Genomic DNA, 25410 nt, shown 5'->3' on the forward strand with positions numbered 1-25410 from the left:
TTTCCTGTCAACATGGGGGACTCCAGCATGGACGCCAGCGCCACCGTGTCGGAGACCGTGGCCGAAGAAGTGTCTTTTCTCAGCATGACAGACATGATTCTGTTTTCCCTCATTGTGGGCCTCATGACCTACTGGTTCCTCTTCAGAAAGAAGAAAGACGAAATCCCGGAGTTCACCAAAATTCAACCAGTGTAAGTGACCCTACTCAGGATACTTTTCTCAGCCTTCCAGAGCCCGTCCGTCGGGCCTGGCGGGGCCCTGTCTGCAGGCCCCGGGCAGGAGGGAGCCAGGCGAGAGGTGCGAGCTTCCTTGCAGCATTTTGGGTTGAGTTACGCAGGTGGTGCCTTACTGGTGGCCTGGGCTTGGGCTCTCCCTTAACCCCTTGTGTGTCCACAGCATGTGGGGGTTCACGAGGTTCTTTCGGGTCTGTTTCATGTTCTCCTTTCTCGATGGAACCTCCCAGCGACCAGAGTAGAAGGCCCCGTTCCACGGGTAGCTCATCTGAGGCTCCGCCGCATGAAAGGTCGTCAGAGCTACAGCCGGCGCCCAATTGGTATTTCCCTCCAGGCCCGTGATCTTGTCCTGGCAAGCGATGGGACAGGGAGGGGCTGTTTGCACGGGCCGCACACAGAGATGCAGACAGTTGCCTTTCAGTCCCACGGCCTTGCTGATGTGGGTAGGATTGCGCTTCAGCCCTCGAGCTTAGAGCTCCAGGGGTGCGGCAGTGGAGGAGAACTGGTTTTTGCCTCTTCTCGAGACCCACACTGAACATTTCTGTGCCCGGATGTGTGGGGAGTTGTCTCCCAGCCGCGGGACACTGCCGGGTATGACACTGCTTGCCTGGAGTTAGCATGGGATCCCCCAGCACCCCCATCTCAGACACCAGTTGCGCGTCCCAGCGTCACCAGCTATAAAGCAGAAGTTGCCAGAACTGCCCCCCCCACCCCACCACCCCAGGTTTGAGTCATTGGCTAGTGCGGCTCCCAGAGCTCAGGAGAGCAGTTTCCTTACTAGGTTATGGGTTTATCATTAAGGATGTAAGTCAGGAACAGCCAGAGGGAAGAGGTGCGATGGTGGGGTCTGTGATGCTTCATGCCCTTCCCAGGGGTGCCACCCTCCCAGCACCCCCAAGGATGTGCTCAGCACCCTGAAACCAGAGCTCTCCAAACCTCATGCCCCTGGGTTTGAATGGAGGTGTCCTTGCCTCCGTGCAAGTGTGACTGATGAAATCCTTTGCCCTGGGGTCTTGTTGACCTTCTGCTCCTCTCCCGCCCTGGAGGTCAGCAGCGGGCCTGAAAGTTCAAGCCCTCTGATCACATGGTCTGGTCGCCTGCCAACTGGCCCATCCTTAGGGGCTTTCCAGAAATGGCTTTCTTACCATAAACTCCCGTGTGGCTGAAGGGGGCGGGTTCTGAGGGACAGAGACACCTTTATTGCTCTTCTCACTTAGGGAAGGCGAGGGTTTTAGGAGCCCTGTGCCAGAGAGGGTCCAAAGACCAAACATGTATTTATTATAAGTCGTGATGTCACAGACAGTGTCCCGCTCTATTTTATTCGTAACAGTGTTTTCTTTTTGCTTTACTGATTTTCTTTTTCAACCTTCCATAAAGCTTCCTTGGAAAAATGTTTAAGTAAAAAGGCAGATTCGTTGAAAGCAAGTATTAAGGAAGAGTGCAGCTGGTTTTTGGATTTAGAAAAATGACAGTGTGACAAAGAAATGAAACCACTGTCCCCCAAGGCTGAATTCCAAATCATTCCTGTAACCAGGTCGCTTTGTCACGCTGGCTGTTGGCTGTGTTTTACCCAGACTCCAACCCGAGGGGCCTGCGGGCAGGTTTGGGGGCCCGAGGAGGGTGGTTGCTGTGCTGAGACACAGACCCAGGCCTGCCCTCAGGGGGTGCCCCGAGTCCCGCCCAGAGCCAGTCTCAGGTTCAGGCCGGGGAGCCGTACTCCGGCCAGAATACCCAGGCTGGGCACTCCGGGTCCCACGGGCTCCTAATTCCCTGTTCCAGTCAGGACTGTTGCCTCTCCCGGAAAAGTTACGGTCTTCAAACATCAGAGCCGGTGCTTAGAGAACACAGTCCTCGTACCACAGATAGGACAATAGTTTTCCATTTTTAAAATCTCAGCGAATATCTCCCAAGGCCCCCCCTCTGCCCCAGGTAGCCGCGATAGCCACAAACAAAATAGGGGAAGTCCCTGTGTTCATCAGGCTCACAGTCTGTTGCTGGGCGGGGCCTGGGCGAGACCCTTCCTTCGCCCTGCCTCAGTTTCCCCATCTGCTAAATGCAGGCAATGACCCCCATCCACCAGGGCTCGTGTGGGCGTTAGGTGATGTCACCTAGTGTGTTCCTGGCGCTGGCGGCTGCAGCATGTGTCAGAGTGTATTTTGTGTCGAGAAGGTGGGTTTGGCATGGAAGAAAACGTGCAGTCAGGCATCGGGGGTGCTTTGTAGAAACGCTTTAGGAAATGCCCTCGTGTGCATTGTCCAATCAGGGTGTCTGCCATGGCCCCACGAGCCAGGCGGGCTCCAGGAACTCTAAGAGGGACCTGCAAGGTGTGCTTAGGGAGGTGGGGTTGAGCGGTTCTAGAAGGTGCTGTCACGCCCTGAGGCTTGGAGGGCTTTGCCTACAGAGGGCCAGAGGCGGGATGGGCAGACCTGCGGGCGAGTAGGACTCCAGCCTCTTGCGTGGTGACTGGCCCACGTGCCTTCCTGACGTGGAAGGTATATGGGGGGAAAAATGCGTGGTAAGGGACCAGTGACCAGGTCCCCGTTTCTGGTGGCCCTGAGTTTGCTGGTCTGTAAAGTGGAGATGTCCCCTACACACTTGGGCCCCAGGAGAGGATGTGCATGTGCCACGGGAGCACGTGGAGCCACCATCCTCCCGGCACCGCTCTGGCCTTGCAGAACAAGCCTGACATAAACCTGCTGGGCCAGGGGTGCTGGCGGCCTGTCGAGTCTGTCTCTTTGCCAGGGTGGGAAACCGGGCGTCCCTCCTTGTGACGGTGAGGTTCTGGCTTCTCTGCGGTGTGTCTGCCACTGCACAGCGCCTCTTGTCCCTGACTGTACTGTGAGGAAGCCAGCTGGGGCTGGCTCGCGCAGGCCCTCCGCAGGGGACCCCTTCCCAGTGCAGGGGTCTGGGCCCCAGAGCTGGGTGACGAAGGTTCGAGTTCTGCCTCTACCTCCTAATAGTCGTGCGATGCTTCCCGTGACTTAACCTTTCCGAGTCCTTGCCCTTCCTTCCTTATCTCCTGGACGGCAAACTGAACCACTCTAATCACTCGAATCTCAGTCATGGTTTAGCGCTTCGTCCAGGTGCGGATGGCCGTGACCCCGTCCCCAGATGGCATGTGTCATTATCTTTATCCCTACTGTTAGTACCCTGTCGAGTCTCACCAGAGCCCTTCAAGAGCTCACCCCATTTTGCAGATGGGCATACCGAGGCTACAGTGACCAAGGACCCAGGTCACCTGATCTACAGGGAGCATAGCTGGCTGTCAGGCCAGACCTGCAGACTCCACAGGCCACGCTTTCCTGTTAGCCACAATGCCCTCGGCCTCTTAAGGTGGCACCAGTGCCCTGTTTCACACCTGAGAAAACACACTCCGAGAGGTCACTCGGCTGGCCCCCAGGGACACAAGCCTGGCCCTCCTGCTGTAAAGCCTGCACCTCTGTCCCTGACCACTTCGGTCCCCAGCCAGCATACGCAGTCTCCGCTGCAGCACAGAGCCTCAGCGGCCACTGGCTCAGTGGGGAGTCTCAGGGCTTAGTGTGGGGACTGTGCGTAGCCCTGGGCTGCGTGACTAGCATGGGGTGGGGCCGGGGGCGTGGACGAGGCAGGCAGAGCTGACCAGCAGGGCTACCCATGGGCTGCGTGGGGGATGGACGAGGATGGATGAGGGGCTGTCGGGAGGCGGGTGGAGGGGGCGCTCCAGGAAGCTGGCCTGAGAGAGATGGGGAGGCCAGGGAAGGGAGTCCTGGAGCTCGCACAGCGAAGGCACAGTCGATGGGACATGAGGGTCTGGGCATGAAGAGCCGGGAGGGCCAGGGGGAGTCTGCACAAGGCAGCTGCTCAGAGCAGGCATGGGGATTGGGGAAACTGAGGAAGCCTCTGGGAGGAACGAGGCGGGGCAAGGGAGCAAAGCAAAACCCAAAGTTATGAGATTTGGATCCTTTGCAAGCAGTGGGGGATGGCAGGACCAGACAAGAGGGAGGCCAGGCTGCTAGAAGGAAGACCATTTTTTTTTTTTGTCTTTTGTTTTTTGTGTTAAAGCCGAGAGAGAGAGCTGCAGTTAGGTCTCTAACCACACTCTCTAACCACCCCTTTGTCTGGTGCCCTTGGCCAAGGGGGGGCCGGCAGTGAGGGGCAGGAGACCAGGGAGGGTCAGAGGGAAGGTCGGTTCCGGAAGGACTGCCTTGTTTCTGCGGGTCACCTTTCTGCCGGAGTGTATATAACTCATGCGTGCTTTGACGGACGAGTCACCAGAATGGCCCCCGCGTGTCTGTGTCAGAGCACCCACTCTGCAGCGGGTGTGGTGTTCTTCTGTCTCGATTTGGTTTTCCCTCCTGTGAATTACCATAATCTCTTCATTCTGATAATGATGGACATTCCGACGGTTTCCAGTCGGGAGGACAGTTACAAACAGTACCGCCGTGAACATTCTAGTAGGCGCGTTTGGGTGCCGAACAGATATTGTTCTGTTCCGTGTGTGCCATGACGTGGAGCTGGCGAGTCGTGGGGAAGGTTTAATCCAGCTCTAGTGGGTCCTGCTAAACGGTGGGCCAGCGTGTTTGTCCCGGTGTCCGGCCTGCCGCCGGTACATCCCGTCCTCACATGTGCTTTTGGCACCTTTCTTCTTGTGGCCATTCCAACAGGCATGTGGTGGCACCCTGTCTCGATTGGCATTTCTCTGAAGACCCATGACCTTGTCATATTTTTTACGGGCTGTTTAGAAGGTGAAGGGCCTTTCCAGGTTTTGCCCATTACCTCCCCGTGGGTTATCGGCCCGCCGGTTCGTCGGGGGCTCTTTATGTTCTAGATACGAGGCCTTCATTAGAGGGACAGACGGTAAGCGTTGCCTTCTTACCCTCTTACGCATGTCTTCCAGCGGTCAGAAGTGCTTGACTTACACTTAGTCCAATTCCTCAACCTTTTGGTTGACCTTAAACCTTCACGGCTGATGTTTTTCTGTCCAGGTTAACTTATCCCAAGGTCATAAAGATGTTCTTCTTACGTTTTTTTCTAAAAGCTTCCCTGAGGAGTGGAGGCAGGTGGGACGGATGGGGTGGCTGGGTGATGGACCCTGGGGAGGGTATGTGCCATGGTGAGCGCTGTGAATTGAGTAAGCCTGATGATTCACACACCTGTACCCCTGGGGCAAATAATACATTATATGTTAGTAAAAAAAATTTATATGTACTGCATATAGTTGGATCACTGGTTTTAGCCTGTTATTTAAAAAAATAAAAGCTTGGTCATCTCTAAAAAAAAAAAAAACTTCCTTGAGGGGCACCTTTTAGGATTCTTAGGATGGCTCAGTTGTTTAAGCATTTGACTCTTGGTTTCAGCTCAGGCCATGATCTGTGGGTCCTGAGATCAAGCTCCACACCCAGCTTCTCCCTCTGCCCCTCCCCCTGCTTGTGCACTCTCTTTCTCTCTCTAAAATAAATAAAATCTTTTTTTTTTTTTAAATAAAAAAGCTTCCTTCAGTGTAGCTTTTATTTATTTATTTTTCAAGATTTTAATTTATTTGAGAGGAAGAAAGAGAGGGAGGAAGGGAGAGAAAACATAAGCAGGGAGAAAGGCAGAGAGAGAAGCAGACTCCCCGCCGAGCAGGGAGCCCAATGGGAGGTTCGAGGCTCAGTCCCAGGACCCCGAGATCATGACCCGAGCCAAAGACTGAGCCACCCACGTGCCCCTCTGGTGTAGTTTTTAAGCTTCGACCTCCATCCAGCTGATGGCGACTTGGTATTGGCTGGTTGTGTGTGGCACTTGCAGGTACTTGCTGTCCCTTGTGGGCGTCCATCCACGGCACCCAGCACCAGGTACTGAAAAAGGCCCTTGTCTTCCCACCGGCCTTCAGCGCCAGTGTTGACATCAGTCAGATACCCATGATTGACCTGTGAAATGCCGGTCAGTTTCTGGACTGTTCTGTCCCTTTGATCTGCTTTTTTGTCCCTTCGTCAATACTGCACTGTTCTGTTTTCTGTGATTTTGAAGTCACTCTTGACTTTGTATCTGGCAAGCCACATCCAGCTTTGTTCTTTAAGGGTTCTTTTGGCTTCTTTGGGCCCCTGACATTTCCGTGTAGAAACCAGCATGTCAGTGTCCACCAAAACCGAAGAGGGACTAAAACCAGCCCTGCTGGGGTTTTAGTTGGGATTGGATCGCATGTATAAATTAATTGGCACCTTATACTATGGAGTCTCCTGGTCCACAAACACGGTTGTATGCCCTGGGGAGGCCTTTTGAACCGTTTGTAATAGCAATTAAAGGCTTGTTAAGGAGAGCAGCGCATCCTTCTAATGATGCTGGTGGTAACTCCGACCCGCTCCCACTTTGTCCTCAGCCTCTACCCGGCTCGTGCCCCGGGACAGAACGTTCCAGGGTGGCTCCTGGTCAGAGACCACTGGGTAGGATGGTTCCCACAGGAGTCCGAAGCCCCAGGGGCCCCCGATTCCCCCACTTTGCTCACCCATAGAACACAGCAAATCCGCGTGGGGCACCTGTCTTGTCGGGTGGGCATTTGTGTTTCTGCCTCCCCTGGTGCAGTGAGGGCCCTTCATCCACATGGGACCCTCGCATGGGACATTCAGAGAACAGCTGTTACGAGTGCTAAGTCTCTTCCCGGTGCGGACTGGCCCACGGACTGACCTTGGCTTGCCCGGGGGTTTTAGATCTTGGAATTAGAACGTTGTTTTAAATTAGAACATTTAGGGGCATCTGGCTGGCTCAGTCAGTTAAGCATCTCTTGATTTTGGCTCGGGTCGTGATCTCAGGATCGTTGGACTCCATGCTGGGCGTGGAGCCTGCTTCAGAGTCTCTCCCTCCCCGTCTCTCTACCCCTCCTCCTCCCAAAAAATAAATAAATAAATAAATAAATTAGAACATTGAAAAGGCTGGCACATAAAACCCAGACTTACAGCTTCTCTTGGGGAAAAAAAAAAGCCATCAGAGGAGTGGTGGAGCTGAACGGGGTCACCCTTGTAGGGGATCTGCACCCCGCCCAGGCCGCTGGGCTCTTCTTCTGCTCCGTTGGAGGTGAGGGGCGCCACGGAGCCCCACCACATACCTCGGCTTCATGCCTGGTGCCCGAGAGAGCTTTAAAGAAAAACAAAGCTTTTTATTGTGGAGCCTTTCAAACAAACCCCAACGCACAGAGCGCAGAAGAGCGAACTTGAGCGCCAGCACCGGTGGCGGGCGGAAACAGCTCTCCAGCCAGCCGGAGTCGTGTCCCCCCTCCCTGCGGCTCCTGGTTTATCTGAGAGCCATCGTGTTTCAGGAGCAGTCCTGCCATCCGGGTGAAATCTGAAAAAAAGGAATGATTTCGTAGCAGATCACAGAGATCTTTCCTATGAGATGATGTGAAATATGAAAATAGTCCCGCTTTCTAAATCCAAGGGCCCTCCTGTCTGCACGCAGCTCGGGGCTACCCTCACAGCCAGAAAACCAGCTCCATGCTCCCGGATCCCCAGACCCTCAGGAGCATGTGTTCACAGTTCCTGATTAACGGATGGATTTTTTTTTTTAACACTTTTTTAAAAAATTCAGGATCTAAGCAAAACAGCAGTTGATAATTAGATCTTGTAAGTCCCTCTCCTGGGGGTTCAGGTACGTTGGGCTATCATCTGCCTGCAGCAAAACACGCCATTTTAAAGTATACGGTTCGGGGCGCCGGGGTGGCTCAGCCAGTGACACGTCCGACTCTTGATCTCAGCTTCTGGCTTGATCTCAGGGTTGTGAGTTCAAACTCTGTGCTGGGCTCCATGGGGGGCCACGGAGCCTACTTTAAAAAATAAACAAAAAAAAACCGGTTTGATGAGTTCTGCCAGAGGCATGTGGCTGTAGAACCAGTGTTATAGTCAAGACAGAAAACATTCCTCCGTTCCCCAAATTCCCTGTGACCCCCACCCACCCCACGAGTGACCGCGATCTTATTTCTGTCCCTGTAGTTTTTGCATTTTCCCAGATGTCCTGCGAATGGAATGACGTAGCTACAGCCTTTCGCGCCTGCCTCCTCCTCAACGTGGCAGGAAGTCTCGGCCGGACGGGCTGCCCCTCCATCCCTCGTGTCTCCCCGCAGCATTTTTGTTCCAGAAACCAGACGGTTTGTTTCAGTTTCCCACAGTCTGGGTTTTGCTGATGGCATCCCACTGGGGCTTCCTTCTGAAAAGCCACAAAGGAGCTCATTTTCCAGTGTGACCTTCATCTCGGGGCTTGCTCTCCACCAAAGGGCCGGGCAGGCGGGGAGTCAAGGCTGACGGCGTCATGTCCGCCCATGTAAAGTAGTTCTTCCACGCCCAACTCGGGGTCACTCTCTCTAGAGAGGGGTGCTGGGCTCTGGCGGACATGAAAACAGGAGCACACACGAGCGGGGCGCGTTGAGCAGAAGCGTGTGCAAGAGCTCAGGGCAAGCACCGGCGGGGCGGCTCTGGGAGGGGCGTCCCCAGGTCACCAAGGGAGTTGGTTGTCAGGAAGGGAGTTGAGGGTCACTGAGGGAAATGGGGGCCCCTACCCAGGGGTCTGCAGGGCTGGAGGGGCGAAGCCGGCACGCTGCCTCATGCTGTTGGGAAAGCAGGCCAGCTGGGCCACGCGTGGCCGGTGGGGAGTCCCGATCCGTGTGCTGGTGACTCCCCCCGAAGGCTGAGTGGGAGGCTGTCCCTGAGGGAAACAGCAGCCCCTTGGAGCCTCAGAGCGCCCCACGTGATGAGGGCTGAGGATCCCTGAAGAGCCCTGGGCGGGGCTGTGAAGGGCTCGCAGAGTCTGTATAGGGATTCCTGTGAGCAGTGCTCGGCCCCGCAGGCTGGGATGGGGGAGGCAGGATGGGGAGGCACAGCCTGCTCTGCTGGTGGGCGGTCGTGGCCTGCCATGGCTCTGGGCTCTCATGGCCTGGAGTTGGCTTCCTGCTCCCCTCCCCCCCCACCCCTATCCTCGCTGTCCTTGCCTGTGAAATGGGGATAGAAGTCCTTGCCCACTTGGCAGGGTAGGGGGTGGTTAAAAGAAATACGATGTAGAGCCCCTTGAGTACTAGCTGGCATACGGTAGGCACTCAGTACGTCAGAGTGCCCATTCTGTGTTTTGGCTTTGACCCGTGCCCTCCCACGGGCCTCTGGCCGGCGGCGGCGGCGGCGGGGGGCACCATCCGCACTGGGTGCACTCCTGTGGGTCTGTTCTTCTTTCCTTAGGCAAGGGAGCTGATGGGTCGCGTGGAAGCCCCAGCAAATCACTCTGTTTCCACCCAGGGCAGCTCTCGCTTTCAGCCACGGGGCCCGGGCACTGCTCTGCCCACAGCTGAGAAACTGGGCCCGCTTCGTGGAGCCCATGCCAGCCAGCCTGCCCCCGGCTCTGCCCGCCATGGCGTGGCTCCGCGCTCACCCCTCTCTGGTCGCGGGCGCCTCGGCCCCAGGGAGTGGAAACCTGCCCCCACACTGGCTCTGGAGGGCAGCCGGTCCCCAGCAGCTGTCCCCCTACTCCGTGTCGCCAAGGGCAGGGAAGGTTTCAGCAGGAGTCCACGCCCCGAGAGAATCACATTTGAGCTGGGAGTTTGGAGGCCTCCTCCGCGTGCTGCTGGGACTGGAGACGAAGTGACTCACGGGGATGGCGGGCCTCATCTCCTTCCAAGTGACTCAGTGCCTTTGCCCCCCCGCCCTTTGTTCTCCCCCAACAGCACCCTGCATCTGACTTCTGGGGCCCAAACCAGAGAGACTCCTGCTCCCAATTTAGGAGTGGAAAGCCCTAATCGGACCCGTGTGGTCTCTGGGCTCCGAGCCTGGGCCGGTCCGCTGACTCTCTGTACTTGGGGGCCTCTGCAGGGGTGCCCCTCAGGGGGAGCCGTCTCAGCAGTGGAAGGGGGGCCCGCCATGCGGGGTGCCTGCCCCAGGGATGTGGGCTCGGCGCTGGGCGCTCCGTGGGCCACAGTTCTTTTGTGGTGAGGAAGATGGGAACCAGAGCTAATTTAATACGATCCTGACGCGCCCCAGCAGTGGGATCGACGCGGCTTCCTTTGTGGAGTCGGCTTCGCCATAGCAACGTGCGCAACCACCTTCCAGGGTCCAGAAGGGCTGTGTTCAGCCTCAGGACTTGCTTTTTTTTTTAATTGGAAAAGGGGGAGGAAGTAGGGCTCCGATATAAACAGTTACCAAGGAGACCCGAGTCGGGGTTGGAAAGGTTTTCTCCTTCCCTCGGTCCATACAGAAGGGGGGGGTGGTGCCCCAACGCAGGGGATCACGGGAGGTCCCGGGCTGGAGTGCCTAGTCCGCCCCGTGGGGACGGGTGCAGGCAGGGGCTCGGCAGAGGCTCCGGCGGGGCTGGGGTGCCCAGGGCACTCTCCGAGGTCACGGCCCGTCTGCCGGCCCCGCCAGCACTGCAGAGGGATGGACAGAGCCCACGTTCTTGGCGGCTGGCTCCCTGCCCGTTTCCGGGAGCCGGCCGGAACCTGCCTTCTCCCTTAAGTCCTGGGGTCGGAAGAGAAGCCATGGGGTGCAAGTACTCCTCTCCGCAGGATGAGCCCACCCTGAGAAGGTTAGTTTTGGACGTGTCCCCGCAGCAGCCCACACCGATGCCCCTCGGGAGGGGCCCCCTGCCTGGGCAGGCTCGCCGTGGAGGCATGAGGGGGCGCCCTATGGAGCTGACCAGCAGAATCGGGTGGTCCCCCGGGGGGCTCACCGGGTTCGTGGGACCACCAGTCTCTTGGGTTCTGGTTTGCAAGCTGCATTCCCTGCTTCCAAAGGAAGAGATTTGGACTAGAAACCAGGAAGGCCCCAGTCTCGGGCTCCCCGGCCTGGGAAAGAGCAGGATCCAGGTGCACCGGCCGGTGTGGAGCCGTCCGGCAGGGTCGGACCGGTCAAGGGCACTCAGGTGTGGCCCCACGTGGACAGCCGGTGAGCTCTGCCACCCTGAGCCTAGCAGCCAGGCTTGGTGGGGCAGGGATGGGGGCAGGTTCTGCTGCTCCACGAGGCCACATGTAGCCTGTGGGATCATCAGCAAACTGCAGCAAGTCGTGTCGGGGCGGTGACCAGAGGCACGGGGTCGTCCTGAGTCTCCTCAGCTTTCTCCTTCTCCCCATGCAGCATGGTCCACCCCAGATCTCTGGAAGCCACCCCCGGAGCCCAGGGGAGAGGGTGGGCGTGTTCCTGCTTTCTCCCGGCTGAAGCTACTGAAGGAGCCCCAGCTGGCCTCCAGAGGTGCTCCCGCTTCTAGAGAGAACGTCCCCTCCTCCCCAAAGGGCAGGCCCATCTTGCCTGCCCTTGAATGTTCCCAGCAGAACCTGCTCCATCCCCCTTCCTGGCCCCCACTTTCCGAGCAGCCAGCCTGGAATTCCCGCCCCATGCCTGTGTCACACACCCTGGGGCAGAGGCCAAGCACCCCAGGGCGTCCAGAGCTCAGCTCCGCCCACCCACTGTGTGGGCCTCATCCAAGAGCCCGTCGGCTGCCAGTTTCTGTGGCTTTCCCTTGGGAGCCATTTTCTGTCTCTGAGAATAGAGCCCATTCTTCTGGGAGGCCTTTGCTGGTGTCTTGGGATGCCCTCTGGGTGGACGGTCTGGTCTACCTGGGGCCGCTGGGCATCTTTGAAGTCCCAGAGTGACCCAGATGGCTCTCTTCTGGGCAGTACCCTCTTTGTCCCTGAGGGTTAATCAGACTCCAGATGGCGTACAAGGTCCGGGAGGGAGGCCACAGAAACCAAGACATGGTGTTTTCAGTAAGAGGAGTCTGAGGCTTTGCGAGGCCACCGCTTGTTCGTCACACGCCCACTTGGTGGCAGGTCCGGAATTCATGGGAGCTGCACCCTCCCATCCTCCAGGATTGTCCATGGAGGCCGGCGCTGGCACTCCTGGCGTGGCGGGGGTAGGTACCCCTCATGCCTCCCGTGGGCAAGTCTCAGTTCCCTTCCTCAGACAGAACCACGGTCCTTGAGAAGCGACAGGAGTTGGCTTTTCTGCCGATGTCGAAGCCTGATGTCAGGTGGGTCGGGAGCCCTCCAGCCAGCTTCTCAGGCCCGATGGCCCCAGAGGCTGTGCTCGGTGCCAGGCATGGGGCTGAGTACAGAGGCCCAAGCAGCTGTCCCCGAGCCGCAGATGGAGCGATGGGTCAGGGACACGGAGTCCTGGCCCCGAATGGAAGCCTGTGCCACACTGAAGGTGGTGACAGACAGCCTTCCCACGTCAGGAGCAAGGAGGGGTGCCCTGAGGAGATTGTGTGCTATGTCGGAAGGGATACGCAGGAGTTCATGGGACGGAGAGCGTTGTGGGCGGAGGCACCCAGGCAGCCGTGAGCCGGAGGTCAGCGTGGCCCAGGGCATCTGGAAGGTGCGAGGCGCGCTCCGCGCCTGAGGGCTCTGTAGCTTCTCTGATTCGGTCTCTGCTTGGGGCCTCGCTGTTCTGATTATCCTCGTCGGACAGAGCCTTCCAGATCTGTCTCCACACATGTTTCTAAACCTACGATATGGTTTTCATTTTCTCGGTGCAGAAACGTTTCATGCTCGCTGTAGGGAAGAGGGGTGGGGGCTTGGGCTTAGAAGTCAGCCAAAGAAGGAAACAAAGACAGTCACTCAGCCCTGGGAGAGAACCATTCTCCACGTGCTTTCCGGACCTTCCCTTCTTCTAGTCAAAATGGGATCGTGCCACCTGCCTTATTCTGTAACCTGCGTTTTCCACTTAGCGGCATGTCACGAGCATCCTTCCCCGCTGGTGGGTGGGATCTGTGCTCCTGTGTCCAGCCTCTCCCTAATTCTTAGACATTGGAGTTGTGTTCCCCCCACTTTTATAACTGTAAAGTGTGTTTGTAATACACTTTATTATTATATTATTATTGTTATAATACGAAGTTATAATATGAAAAACCAAAATTGGAAATAGCATAGGAACCACCTGCCTCGTGATCGAATCCCGCAATTTCCCCTCTCAAGGTGCTGGGGTTGTTCTCTGGAGGCCGTTTCTGGGAGGAATTAGCAGTGTGCTTTCCTTTTTTCAAGGACAGACTCTTGTTTTGATCCTGTGGGTCGCGCCTCCTACCTGCGGTGGTGGGGGGGCGCTGTTGAGGGGCTGCTTTTTAGGTGTCAACTAAGTACATTTCATTTGTTTTCGTTTGTCAGTTCACACCTTATGAACTTCGCCATTCTGACCATTTTTTAAGAAGTACAGATCAGTGGCCTTCGTGTAGGCTGTGGCCACGTCCAGAGGGAAGTCGTGTGTGGTTTCATCCCTGTGCTTCTCTCCCCGTCTCATCACAGTGTTTCCCTCGCTGAAGCATCTGTTCACGCTTGAGTTTCTGGTTCAGTGTAGGTCATCTGCTCTCATGGCTCAGAATTCACCAGGTGCTGGGGCGCCTGGGTGGCTCAGTGGGTTAAGCCGCTGCCTTCGGCTCAGGTCATGATCTCAGGGTCCTGGGATCGAGCCCCGCGTCGGGCTCTCTGCTCAGCAGGGAGCCTGCTTCCTCCTCTCTCTCTGCCTGCCTCTCTGCCTGCTTGTGATCTCTCTCTGCCAAATAAATAAATAAAATCTTAAAAAAAAAAAAAAAAAAAAAAAAAAAAGAATTCACCAGGTGTGCAGTGGTGGGGGTCCGGCACCAAACCCTGGGAGAGTGTGCGGGGTTGCGAGCGCCGTGGTCTGGGCAGAGCATGAACGGGAAAGGCAGGGAACTTGGTTGTTCGAGGCCAGGCGGGACAGATGCCAGACATGCAGTTCGAGATGTCCAGACACCGGGTCCCTTTGGAGTAGGGAGGGCAGGGGTATAGGCCTGAGGGCCTGCGGGCCTGCTCTTGCCCTGCTGCCTTGAGGGGAGGGCCTGTTCCGGGTTCCTGGGCTGCGGGATCATGTCTGGGTGGGAAGGTCTGGGCAGCGGGTGGTAGGCGGGGCACGTGGGTCCCCACAGGTAATGCCCTTGAACTCTGGGGCCCTGAAAATGGCTTTGGTCCTGGACCTAATGTAGTGAAAAACCCAGGGGGCATAGGTAGGAGCTCTGTTACCTTTATGTTCGCAAAATCACGTGTCTACACAGCTTGGCAGAGCCCTTCTCCAAAGGAAGCTTCCCGATAGGTCTCCCTGCGGACTCCAGCCCCCAGACCCGCACAGACGTATTGTCATGCTGCAGTGGGGGTGCACGTGTCTGCACGCGCATGTGCCTACATCTGTGTTCCGTGTGACATTATTGCATTTGTGTGTGCACAGTCGGCCACAGGATGTCCTGGGAGGAGCAAAGACCTTGGAGTTAGACTGGGGCCGGGCCCTTGCCGGACCCCCTTACTGGGCACAAATACTGCTGTCGGGCCACCAGCAGCCTCCCTGGAAGATGGACACCGATCCTCCCCGGACACAGCGCTGGACCCTTTTTGTCCTTTTCTTTGTGTGACATGTGCCAGAGCCTGCAACAGTGGTATCAGTCAGGCCCGTGTTCTAGATGAGGAGCAACAAAGCCCAGGTTCAAGTTCACTTGGCTGCGAATTGGCAGGCTGGCCGTGACAGCCCGGGCTGCCGAGCCTCTGCTCGACCCCCCACCTCGCTGCGCCCCTGCCGGCCCAAGGGTGTTGTCTGTGGGGAAGAAGCAGGTTTGGGAAGCAAATTGTGGAAACATAACCTTTATGAAAATAGCGTCTCTACAGAAAGGGACACACAGAGAGACGACCTCAGCACGCGAGCAAGGGCTAACTACCTCCCAGATCCAAGCACAGATTGTTCTTGGCGCCCTGGGAGCCGCGGCCGCCCCTCGCCGTGGCCTGACTCCGGTCCCTGTGCGTGGGTTTCGCCTGTTTGGGGACTTTGTACAACGAAGCCGTGCTCCCACTCTCTCCCCCATCTGGCTTCTTGCACTTGGCCTCCCGCCCCGGGACTCATTCATGCACGTGTGCTCAGTGATCGTTCATGCCACGATGGAGAATATTGTTCTCTGTTTGTTCTGCGGGTGGACGTGAATTAGGGTTGTTTCTCGTTTGGCACCCACATGTCTAACGCTGCTGGAACATTCTATGCACGGATCTCGGTGCACGGGCACTGCTGCGCTCTCTCCGCTCTGCACCGGGGAGCAAGGTGCTGGGGTGTGGGCAGGTAGGAGAGACGGCCGAGCAGCACTGGGGAGCCGCCGAGCCACGGTCTGCTGTGCCGCGGTCTTCTCTTCTGTTTCCCTGGTAACTAATAAGGCCGCTTCTCCCAATAGTAGCCTTAGATGCTCTCTTTAAGAAAGTGCTTGTTCAAGTCTTTCAGTAGCTTTTTTTTTTTTTTAAGATATTTTTTATTTATTTGACGGGGGGGGGGGGGTCACAAGTAGGCAGAGAGAGAGGGGGAAGCAGGCTCCCTGCTGAGCAGAGAGCCTGATGCAGGGCTCGATCCCAGGACCCTGGGATCATGACCTGAGCCAAAGGCAGAGGCTTTAACCCACTGAGCCACCCAGCTGCCCCTTTCGATAGCTTTTTCTGTTGGAGTATCCATCTTTTGCTAATTGATCTGTAGGGTTTTTCTTACATTCTCCTCCCACGTCCTATGTCAGATACACAGAAGTTGCAAATGTCTGCCGTGTCGTGGCTCACTTTTCATGTCCTTAACAGTGCCATCTTGAGACAACCACATTTTAGCGTTCAGACTGGTCACTGCATTCAGACTGGCCACATTGCGTGCTTCCCGAAGATTTGCCCTTCAGGGAGAGGTCTGGGTTTTGTGCCTTGCTGCCTTGAGCCTGAGGGTCCCTGGCAAGGCTAACTGGGTGGGTCTTTATTTTTGATTTTTGATTATTTTTTAAAGATTTATTTATTTATTTTAGAGAGTGAGAGAGCAACGGTGGGAGGGGCAGAGGCATAGGGGGAGAGAGAATCTCGAGCAGACGCCACACCGTGTGCGGAGCCCAACACGGGGCTCCACCTCACGACCCTGAGATCACCACCTGAGTCAAAACCAAGAGTCAGACACTCAGCTGACTGTGCCCCCCCAGGCGCCCCTCACTGTGCATCTTTAGATGACCCTGCAAACCTGGGGTAAGGAGGAAGAGAAAAGGACAGGAAATGGAAGGGGGAGGCAGGAGGCCAGTGGCTGGGAGCACCACCAGCAGTGGTGCTGCTGTCTGGAGGGGACGAGGTGCAGGTCCCCAGAAGGTGCCATGGAGAAGGGAGCAGGTCCCTGTGGCCCCAGTGCTCAGACAGGAAGGGGGGCTTGGGGCAAAGCTTCTGAAGGGACTTGCGTGCCCCCGTCGGTGGCCGTGGGAGCCTGTGGGGACTGGAGGTGAGACAGGGCCATCCGGACCCTTGACTGGATGGTGAGGGATGGGAGTAACGTCCTTGACCCTTCTTTGTTCTCGCTGATCCTGGGGAATGGCCCCCGATCCCCGCTCTGGTGGGGGGATCTCTAGAGGCTTTCGACTCAGAGTCCTGCTCCGGGGCCATGCGCACCCCATGCCCACCAGGTACTTTTGTTTTTCAGGATGTCCTCCGTCAAGGACAGCAGCTTTGTGGAAAAGATGAAGAAGACGGTGAGTTTTCTCTTTGTGCCCTTCCCTGAGTGGTCGAGGGGTCAGGGTCGAGGCCCTGGTAGATGGGGGAGGGAGGCCAGCTCCAGCTCGGGGAGAGAAAGGAGGACAGGCATGAACGTTCTCGTCTCACCAAAGCCCCGAAGCTGTCCTGCTTGGTCCGGAAAGCTTCCACTGTCTATTGGCTGTTTACTTCTTGAACCAACCACACTGTGAGACCAGCCCCTCCCTCCGACTCCAGGGCTGTCCCCTGTACTCCTGCCCGGTCCCGGCCCCGGGCCCGCGCAGATAGAAACCTCACACAGCTGTGGCTAGTGCCCAGCCGTGGTTTTCTCTGGTTTTGATGAAGTATTTCATGTTCTGGGAAAGTACTACATCCACATACTTAAAATCCCAAACTCTTCAGGAGGAAGCCTCTCTCCTCCTGTCCCTGCCACTCAGCACAATGGTTCTTAGCCTTTTGTGGATCCTTCTAGAGCTCCCGTATGCGAATACCACCAGCACCCAGATTCTCACATCTCTTTAAAACACAAAGGGTGGCGTATCACGCGTGGTCATAAACCAGGCTTTTCTGTAGCTGCTGATTTTAGAGCTCCTCGCAGAGTTCAGAGACACCGCCGCCTCTCCCGAGCTCTGTAGTGATTTCTTTCTGCGACCGTGAACGTGACATTTGTCTTTCTGCCCCGTCAGTGGGCCCTTGGACTCCTTCTGACCCTTAGCTCTTAGGAACGGTGCTGCCCAGACTCTGGCGACCCATGGCCACATGAGCAAACACAGTAAAATCCCAGAATGGGAACTGTGGGATCCCAAGGCCTGTGCATTTGAACTTGAGCGGTAGAAGCTGCCAGTGCCCAACCCCCCCGCCCCCGGGGTCACCCGGGTGCACTCGCATTAGCAGTGTGTGGGCAAACCTGGTGCCCCTGAGCTTTGCCAGGAGAGTTCATCATCCAAGTGTGGCGCTTGCCAGTTTTCTAGGTTAGACAAAGCTCTCCCTGTGTCCTTCCAATTTGCATTTTTCTCATGAATGAGTTTCGGCAGGTTTCCGCGTGTTGGGACAGCATTTCCCATTTTATAGATTCTCTCTGCAAACCTCCCGCCTGTTCTGCCGGGATCGGTCCTTCTCGAGGAATTCCTGGAAGTGAGGAGGGAGATGAACCCTGTTCGTGACATGAGTTACAGATAGTTTTCCTGGTTACACGTTTGTGTTGTGCCCCAGTTCGTGCACACACGCGTGTCACCATGTCGTTATTCGTGTGCTTGATTCTTCCCGTGACTTCTGGGCTTCGTTCTTTGCAGTTTGGGTCATTAAATGTAAACAGACGAGAACTCGTGCACATTTTCTTTTCAGTGCCCTCTAGTACTTTCTCACTGTTCGTAGTTAAAATCCAGTCTGTCGGAATCTGTCCCGGTGTCCGATGGGAGCCGTCGATCCCCCACTGAGCTCTGTGCCGTGGCGCCCGTCCTATAATTCCCATATGTATTTGGGCCCTTTTCTAGATTTTTCCTGTCGCAGTACGTGGTCAGGCTATCTGTGGACAGTGTCGTACTGTTCGCTCGCTTTCATTTCCGTACTGCTGGGCCCTGCCCCCAGCCCCACCCTGGCTCTTATTTTCCCGTTTTCCTGGCTGTTATTTCATATGTAACAGCTTCAGTGAGATACAGCTCACGTTCCACATTTTTTAAGATTTTATTTATTTATTTGACAGAGAGAGATCACAAGTAGGCAGAAAGACAGGCGGAGAGAGAGGAAGGGAAGCAGGCCCCCCGCTGAGCAGAGAGCCCGATGCGGGGCTCGATCCCAGGACCCTGAGATCATGACCTGAGCCCAAGGCAGAGGCTTAACCCACTGAGCCACCCGGGCGCCCCCACAGGTCACCTTTTAAAGTATACACTTAAGAACTTTCCATATATTCCCAGATTTGCACCACCATCAGTCTGTTCTAGAACATTCTGTACCCCAAAAAGCCACCCTGTACCCATTAGCAACCACTCCCCACTCCCTAACCCACATCCCCCTCAGCCTGAAGCAACCATTCAGCTACTTGCTGGCCCCTTAGAGGGTTGCCTGTTGGGGGCCTTTCCTAGTGTGACCGGCTCCTTTCTCCGAGCCTTGTGGCTCCGGGCTCGTCTCATGGCACGGGCCGGCTCTACTTTCCTTCTCATCGCCAAATCCGCTCCAGCAGGCGGCTTTCTCTCTCCACTTGACCTCGAGGATGAAGCTGTGGAGGTAGAGCTGTTCGGATGTTGCTCTGGCTGGTGGCGCTTTCTGGATTGGTGCCGGGCGAACAGACCTCTCGAACTCAGTCGTGTCTTTCTGTGCAAAGTCTGCACCTCTCGCTGTGGCTGAATCCCTCCTCGGGAGCTTCTCCCTGAAGACGTCCCACGTTTTGACACCACTGTAAACATTTAGCTACTATTTTATATCCTGCTTTATTCCCTTAACCTGAAATCCTAAGACTGTCCTGTTTTACTAAGCAGTTTCTCTAAAAGAACGTTTTTGAATCATCTGTAGGACATTCGGGAAATAGAAAAGGTAAGAGAACACTTTAAAGCAGTTATAATCCCTACATTTTCTTTTGTCCTTTGTAGCCACACATTGGGGCTCCGGGCAAAAACCAGACAGCGCTGTAGGGGTCAAAGGCCCTGGAATCCTACCGCAGAGCAAACCTCACGTTGCGTAAAGGGACCGGGAGGGGGCCTGTGCCTCACTTCCGTCTTCCGGATCCTGCAGGGCCTGTCTGGTCGGCTGGGCCTAACTGGCTGCACCCCAAGCCGCAAGGGAGTCTGGGGAAGAGAGGTCCGGCTTCTCCGGCGGCTGTGGAGGCCACAGGAGGCAGGTGGGGGGAAGAGCGTGGGAGCCCACCCGCTGGGTACCTTTCCTGTCACCTAGACTTTTGTGAAGAGTATTTGTAATCACGCACGGTTCTCCACGTGGAGACTGACTTTTGCTCTACTTCTGGCAGGTCTTTTCCCCTCATGTGTGCGTGAGTATAAACACACACACACGCTGTGGGTCGAGAACAAAGTGGGAGTATACGACACGTTTTGTGTGGTTTTTTTTTAACTGAACATTACATCGTGTTTTCTCCTGTGTCATTTAATCATCTGTCCACACTGTGATCTCAAGCAGCTGCTTGTCTGGGTGGCCTTCGTCACTGACAGCCACAGTTGCCATGGCAGCAAGAGGTCCGCCCCAGAGTGACTTAGGAGGACTTGAGGAAGGATGGAAGGGGGTCCCCCTGGAGGGACCCCACCTGCCCAGCCTGCCCTGCGGTACCTGGAGGCTCTGGTGAAGCCTGTGGCTCGTGGTCCCTCACTGACACTCTGTGTCTGGCCTTCTCTAGGGCAGGAACATTATCGTGTTCTACGGCTCCCAGACGGGGACGGCGGAGGAATTTGCCAACCGCTTATCCAAGGACGCCCACCGCTACGGGCTGCGGGGCATGGCCGCGGACCCCGAGGAATATGACTTGGTGAGCACTCCCTGCCCCCCGGCCTTTCCAGTAGCGTTGGTAAAGGTGTCTGGAGCATAAAGACGTGTAAGGGACTGAGCCAGCCCAGGGGATGGACAGGCATGGGCATCTCCTGTCATTGGTCCAGGCCTGGTGGCCCCGGGTCTGCAGGTGTGAGCTCCCGGGGCCGTGCACCCCCAGCCTTCCCTGCCGCTCACACCATGGCTTTCCCAGGCTGGCTGGGAGGTGGGACTCAAGCCCCTAGTGGATTGGGTGGGGCTTAAAAACTGAACGGGGGGCGCCTGGGTGGCTCAGTGGGTTAAGCCGCTGCCTTCGGCTCAGGTCATGATCTCGGAGTCCTGGAATCGAGTCCCGCATCGGGCTCTCTGCTCAGCAGGGAGCCTGCTTCCCTCTCTCTCTCTGCCTGCCTGTCTACTTGTGATCTCTATCAAATAAATAAAATCTTTAAAAAAAAAAAAAAAAACGGGTCGGGGCGCCTGGATGGCTCAGGTCATGATCCCAGGGTCCTGGGATCAAGCCCCACATCGGGCTCTCTGCTCAGCGGGGAGCCTGCTTTCTCCTCTCTCTGCCTGCCTCTCTTGTGATCTCTGCCTGCCAAATACATAAATAAAATCTTTAAAAAGAAAAAAACTGAACAGGTCTTAGCAGTCCGGGGAGGAAGTGTTTTCCGCCTCTCCTTTGTGCCCCCAAACCGCGGCGGCAGGGGAGGTGGTCCATGCAACCCCGGTGGGGGTGCCATCTCACAGAGCCCTGCAGCTGGGCCATAACATGAGGTTATAGTAACTCATGTATTAACCATAACCAGAACAGGGCAAGAAGGAAGAAGCCAAGGGAGCCTGATAATTGGGGGTTAAGGCCGCCTGTTGGGAGCTACAGTATGCCCCGTCCCCTATCAGCTGTCCTCAACACAGTGCTCCTCCAGGCTACCCAGGCCTATCTGCGGGACTTGGCGCTCCAGTCCTTTTCCCTGCCCGCAGCCTCTCTCAGAGAGGGGTGCCGCGCAGGCTTGCCTTTCTCAGGTGCCTCCTGGCATCGGCTCTTCATCCTTCCCCGAGCATGGTGATGGAAACTTCCAGCTGTCTGCTTGCCTACTGATGGGGGGGGTAGGAGAGCCGAGACCAGCCCGGCCCCTGGCCCCAGGTAGAGGCAGCGGCCAGGGTGCAGGGGGTCCTGGGAGAATCCGGAGTTGCCTTCCTGCTCGTCCCCTGATGGGGTCCTTCCTGCAGCTCCCGAACCACACTGCTCAGGGCCCTTTCTCAGACCCACGCTCCTGTCCCCCGGCTGCCCCACCCCCAACCTTCAGTCTCGGTGACCCACACCGCCCCCCAACTCTGCCCACAGCCCTCTGTTAATTTGGCCAACAGTTGGTTAGGGCCCCACTGTGCTCCTGGGACTTTGTGGGACGAGGAGGTTCTCCCCCAGGGGCCGAGGCCCGAGGCCCAGGGAAGCAGGTTGGGAACGGCCGCTGGCTCCATACCCAGGCCCTTGCGTGTTTTCATCTGTGTCTGCTGTTCCTTTCCTCTGGAAATGCATCCTCTTCTCCACTCAGAACTAACTGTCCCACTCACCAGTTCACATGCCACCCTCCTCCGTGCAGCCCTCCATGACTGCTTGGTGCCCCTTCCTGAAGGACTCCCTTGCCATCCCAGAGCCTGTGGGACATGGCAGCTGCCCCAGGCAAGGCCTGGGCTCACCTGTCCGCATCCATCAGGCGCACACCTGACATGGCTCAGTCATGGTCGCTGGGCCCGGGCCCTGCTCTTGTCTCCCCAGGCCGACCTGGGCAGCTTGCCGGAGATCGAGAACTCCCTGGCCGTGTTCTGCATGGCCACCTATGGTGAGGGGGACCCCACGGACAATGCCCAGGACTTCTATGACTGGCTCCAGGAGACCGACTTGGACCTCTCTGGAGTCAAGTATGCGGTGAGTCACCCCCGCTTCCCTGCAGCAGCCTGCCCAGCCTGTGGCACCTCCCCTGGGCATCTGGCCTCCCTCTGTATCCAAGCAGAAAGCCTCCCCTTCCCACCTCATTCTCATCAGCCAGGATTGAGAACAGGGGGCTTCAAGCTGGGGGGTACCTGGGGATGAGACCCAGGGAAGGCTGCTCCTGGGACAGCCCTCTTGTCTGCACCCCCCCCCCCCCACTTTGCTCTCAGGGACACTGGGTGCAGGAGAATACAGGCGAGAAAGGTGGACCAGGCTGGCCCAGATTCGGCTGGGCCAGGAGCACGGGGGGGGGGGGGGGGGGGGGGTGGTGAATTGCCCGCTGCTGCCCCACCCAGGGTTGAGGCTTAGAGGCTGCGGGTCACCAAAGCCCAGCTACTTCCAGGGGCCAAAGTGGCCCACCTCACAGTGCCAGGTGTCTGTCAGCCATGGAGGCCTGAGCCTGTGGCATGAGGGGTGGGGGTACTCATCCCTGACCCCGGACCTGGCCTCAGACCTGCCTCTGTCCACACAGGTGTTTGGTCTTGGCAACAAGACCTACGAGCACTTCAATGCCATGGGCAAGTACGTGGACAAGCGGCTGGAGCAGCTCGGCGCCCAGCGCATCTTCGAGCTGGGCATGGGCGATGACGATGGGAAGTGAGTGCCTGGTCCCCTGTCCCGGAGCCCACGGGGTCAGGGGGTTAGGGCCGACTGTGCACACGAGGGGAGGGGAGCGCAAAGCCACACCTCAGCAAGCCTCCTGCCAGGCGTCACCCAGGGCAAAGGCAGGCAGTCCCCATCCCTGTCCCCCTTTTTTTGCCTTGCCCCCTCCTCTCGGCCAGCCTGGCGCAGAGGGAAGCTGCCCGGCGCCTTGTGTTACATCCCTGAGCGGCCCTCGGGCTGCGTGGGGCCGGGGGCTCCCGAGGGCTGGGCTCATTCCCTCTCGTCTCCAGCCTGGAGGAGGACTTCATCACATGGCGAGAGCAGTTCTGGCCGGCCGTGTGCGAGCACTTCGGGGTGGAGGCCACCGGAGAGGAGTCCAGGTGAGAGGGGTGCCCGTGGGCTGGGGGTAGAGCTGGCCTGGTGGGGTCCCAGCGAGGACACCAGAAGCCAGGAGCAGCTCAGGCACAGCACGAGGGCCCCAGGTCCAGCACTTGGCCTCTGCCCGCAAGTGCTGGGTAGCGGGGGGCTTCCTTATGTTCTTATGGAATGGCCTCGAAGCCCTCCCCGCCTTGTCAGCTCCTTTTCCTTCCCACCACCGCTAGGCCCTCCCCCTGGAAGGTGTGGTCTCTGTCCCTGAGGCAGCCTCCCTCCTCTCAGGCCCCTCCCCATCTCACCCTGTTTCCCCTTCCCAGCATCCGCCAGTATGAGCTTGTGGTCCACCCAGACATAGACCTGGCCAAGGTGTATGTGGGGGAGATGGGCCGTCTGAAGAGCTACGAGAACCAGAAACCGTGAGTTGAGCGCGCACATGGGGGCTCTGGGCACCCGGAGTACCTGGAAGTCCCATGTCCCTTCACCTCTACCCTCACCCGGAGCGGGCAGGGGTGGGGGCACCCACGATTTCATCCCCACCACCCAGGAAGGCCTAAGGCCTAGAGCAGAGAGGCAGAGGCTGCCCCGGCCTCTCCCAGTGGTCCCCCAGGCCAGGCCACAGCAGCTGGGAGACGGGCCCTGCGCCATTAGCACTTCCCATGACACAGCTCCGTAAAGACCCTGGGGCGGGGAGGCCCCGATCTGCGCCCCCACTGGGACAGCGTGAGTCTAGCCGAACTTTGGCAGAAGGGCTCACCTGCCTTAACACCCAGCTCGGTATCTGGACTTCCTGTCTAAACACAGCGTTCCTCTCTTGGGCCCCTGACTCGTCTTACCCCTGGGTGCCGCCCAGGGTAAGTCCCCCCAGTATCCCAGGATTTTAGACCAGCGGCCTTGCTTTAAGAGGGAAACACACGTTTCAGTGACTGTGCAGGGTTCAGCTCTGTTGGTGCCCGGTGCAGGGCACGCAGGATGAAGGAGCTCTGCTCTGCGGTTGCCGGGGGGCCCGGGCCCCTCGGTCTGGGGGAGCCATTGTCAAGGGGGTCTGGTTCTCCTGCACACACAGCCCACAGGTAGTGCGTGGAGGGTCTCCCTGGGTTTTAGGGACCAGCCTGTTTCCTGATCTGCAAACAGGGAACCAATAACCTAGCTCTGCCCGCTTTGGGGGGGTTGTGGGGGGCACTGCTTTGGATCGGGCTGGGAGAACCTTTTACACAACTGGGAGAGCCTTGCTGGGGCCCTGGAGGTCAGCTCTGAGGTTCCCTGTGTCCTGTGAAACCCAAAGGATCCCGTGGGGGCAGGGAGATGCCGGCGAGCCCCGGCCAATCACAGAACCTCTCTCTTCCCCACCCAGCCCCTTCGATGCCAAGAATCCGTTCTTGGCTGCGGTCACCACCAACCGGAAGCTGAACCAGGGAACCGAGCGTCACCTCATGCACCTGGAATTAGACATCTCCGACTCCAAACTCAGGTGCCGGCGGCTGCCCCCTGCCTCAGCCCGCCCAGGGCCTCCGAGCTGCCCTCGCCACCGGCCCGGACCCCTTCTGAGCCCCACATTCCCCTCGACCCCCCAGGTATGAATCCGGGGACCACGTGGCCGTTTACCCAGCCAATGACTCTACCCTGGTCAGCCAGCTCGGCGAGATCCTGGGTGCCGACCTGGACGTCATCATGTCCCTGAACAATCTCGACGGTGAGTCCCCGAATCCACGGCCCACCCCCCACCGCTGAGCCCCCACCATCCCGGGTGCGGGAGCAGACCCACAGGTCAGTGGCCACTGAGCCTGGTCGTCCTCTCTCCCCACAGAGGAGTCCAACAAGAAGCACCCCTTCCCCTGCCCCACGTCGTACCGCACGGCCCTCACCTACTACCTGGACATCACCAACCCGCCGCGCACCAACGTGCTCTACGAGCTGGCCCAGTACGCCTCCGAGCCCTCCGAGCAGGAGCAGCTGCGCAAGATGGCCTCGTCCTCCGGCGAGGGCAAGGTGGGCCCTGCCCTTCCGCTGCCCGCACTGCGTGCTGCCACCTCGGCCGTGTGCCCCGCGCCCGCGTCTCACCCCGCTCCCGTCCTCCCCAGGAGCTGTACCTGAGCTGGGTGGTGGAGGCCCGGAGGCACATCCTGGCCATCCTGCAGGACTGCCCGTCCCTGCGGCCCCCCATCGACCACCTGTGCGAGCTGCTGCCTCGCCTCCAGGCCCGCTACTACTCCGTCGCCTCGTCCTCCAAGGTGCGGGGCCGGCTTTGGGGGGGCGGGGGTGCTCCGGGCCTTGGGGCTGCTGACGGCGCTCGGCCTGTGTCGAGCCGG

General features: G+C 57.7%; 1 protein-coding gene across 1 annotated transcript in view; it reads left to right on the forward strand.

Annotated features, from left to right (window-relative positions):
- LOC125090969 (NADPH--cytochrome P450 reductase) overlaps positions 1-25410 on the forward strand; it is a 26741-nt gene continuing 1331 nt past the window's right edge. The window contains exons 1-11 of the mRNA XM_047714291.1: positions 1-191; positions 16622-16670; positions 20012-20140; positions 21914-22063; positions 22599-22723; positions 23020-23109; positions 23422-23520; positions 24456-24572; positions 24676-24794; positions 24909-25090; positions 25183-25332. Of these exons, the coding sequence (XP_047570247.1) occupies positions 13-191; positions 16622-16670; positions 20012-20140; positions 21914-22063; positions 22599-22723; positions 23020-23109; positions 23422-23520; positions 24456-24572; positions 24676-24794; positions 24909-25090; positions 25183-25332 (1389 nt within the window). The 5' untranslated portion in view covers positions 1-12. The remainder of the gene's footprint in view (positions 192-16621; positions 16671-20011; positions 20141-21913; positions 22064-22598; positions 22724-23019; positions 23110-23421; positions 23521-24455; positions 24573-24675; positions 24795-24908; positions 25091-25182; positions 25333-25410) is intronic.

Source organism: Lutra lutra, chromosome 18 (genome assembly GCF_902655055.1).
Source record: "Lutra lutra chromosome 18, mLutLut1.2, whole genome shotgun sequence".
Taxonomy (NCBI): Eukaryota; Metazoa; Chordata; class Mammalia; order Carnivora; family Mustelidae; genus Lutra; species Lutra lutra.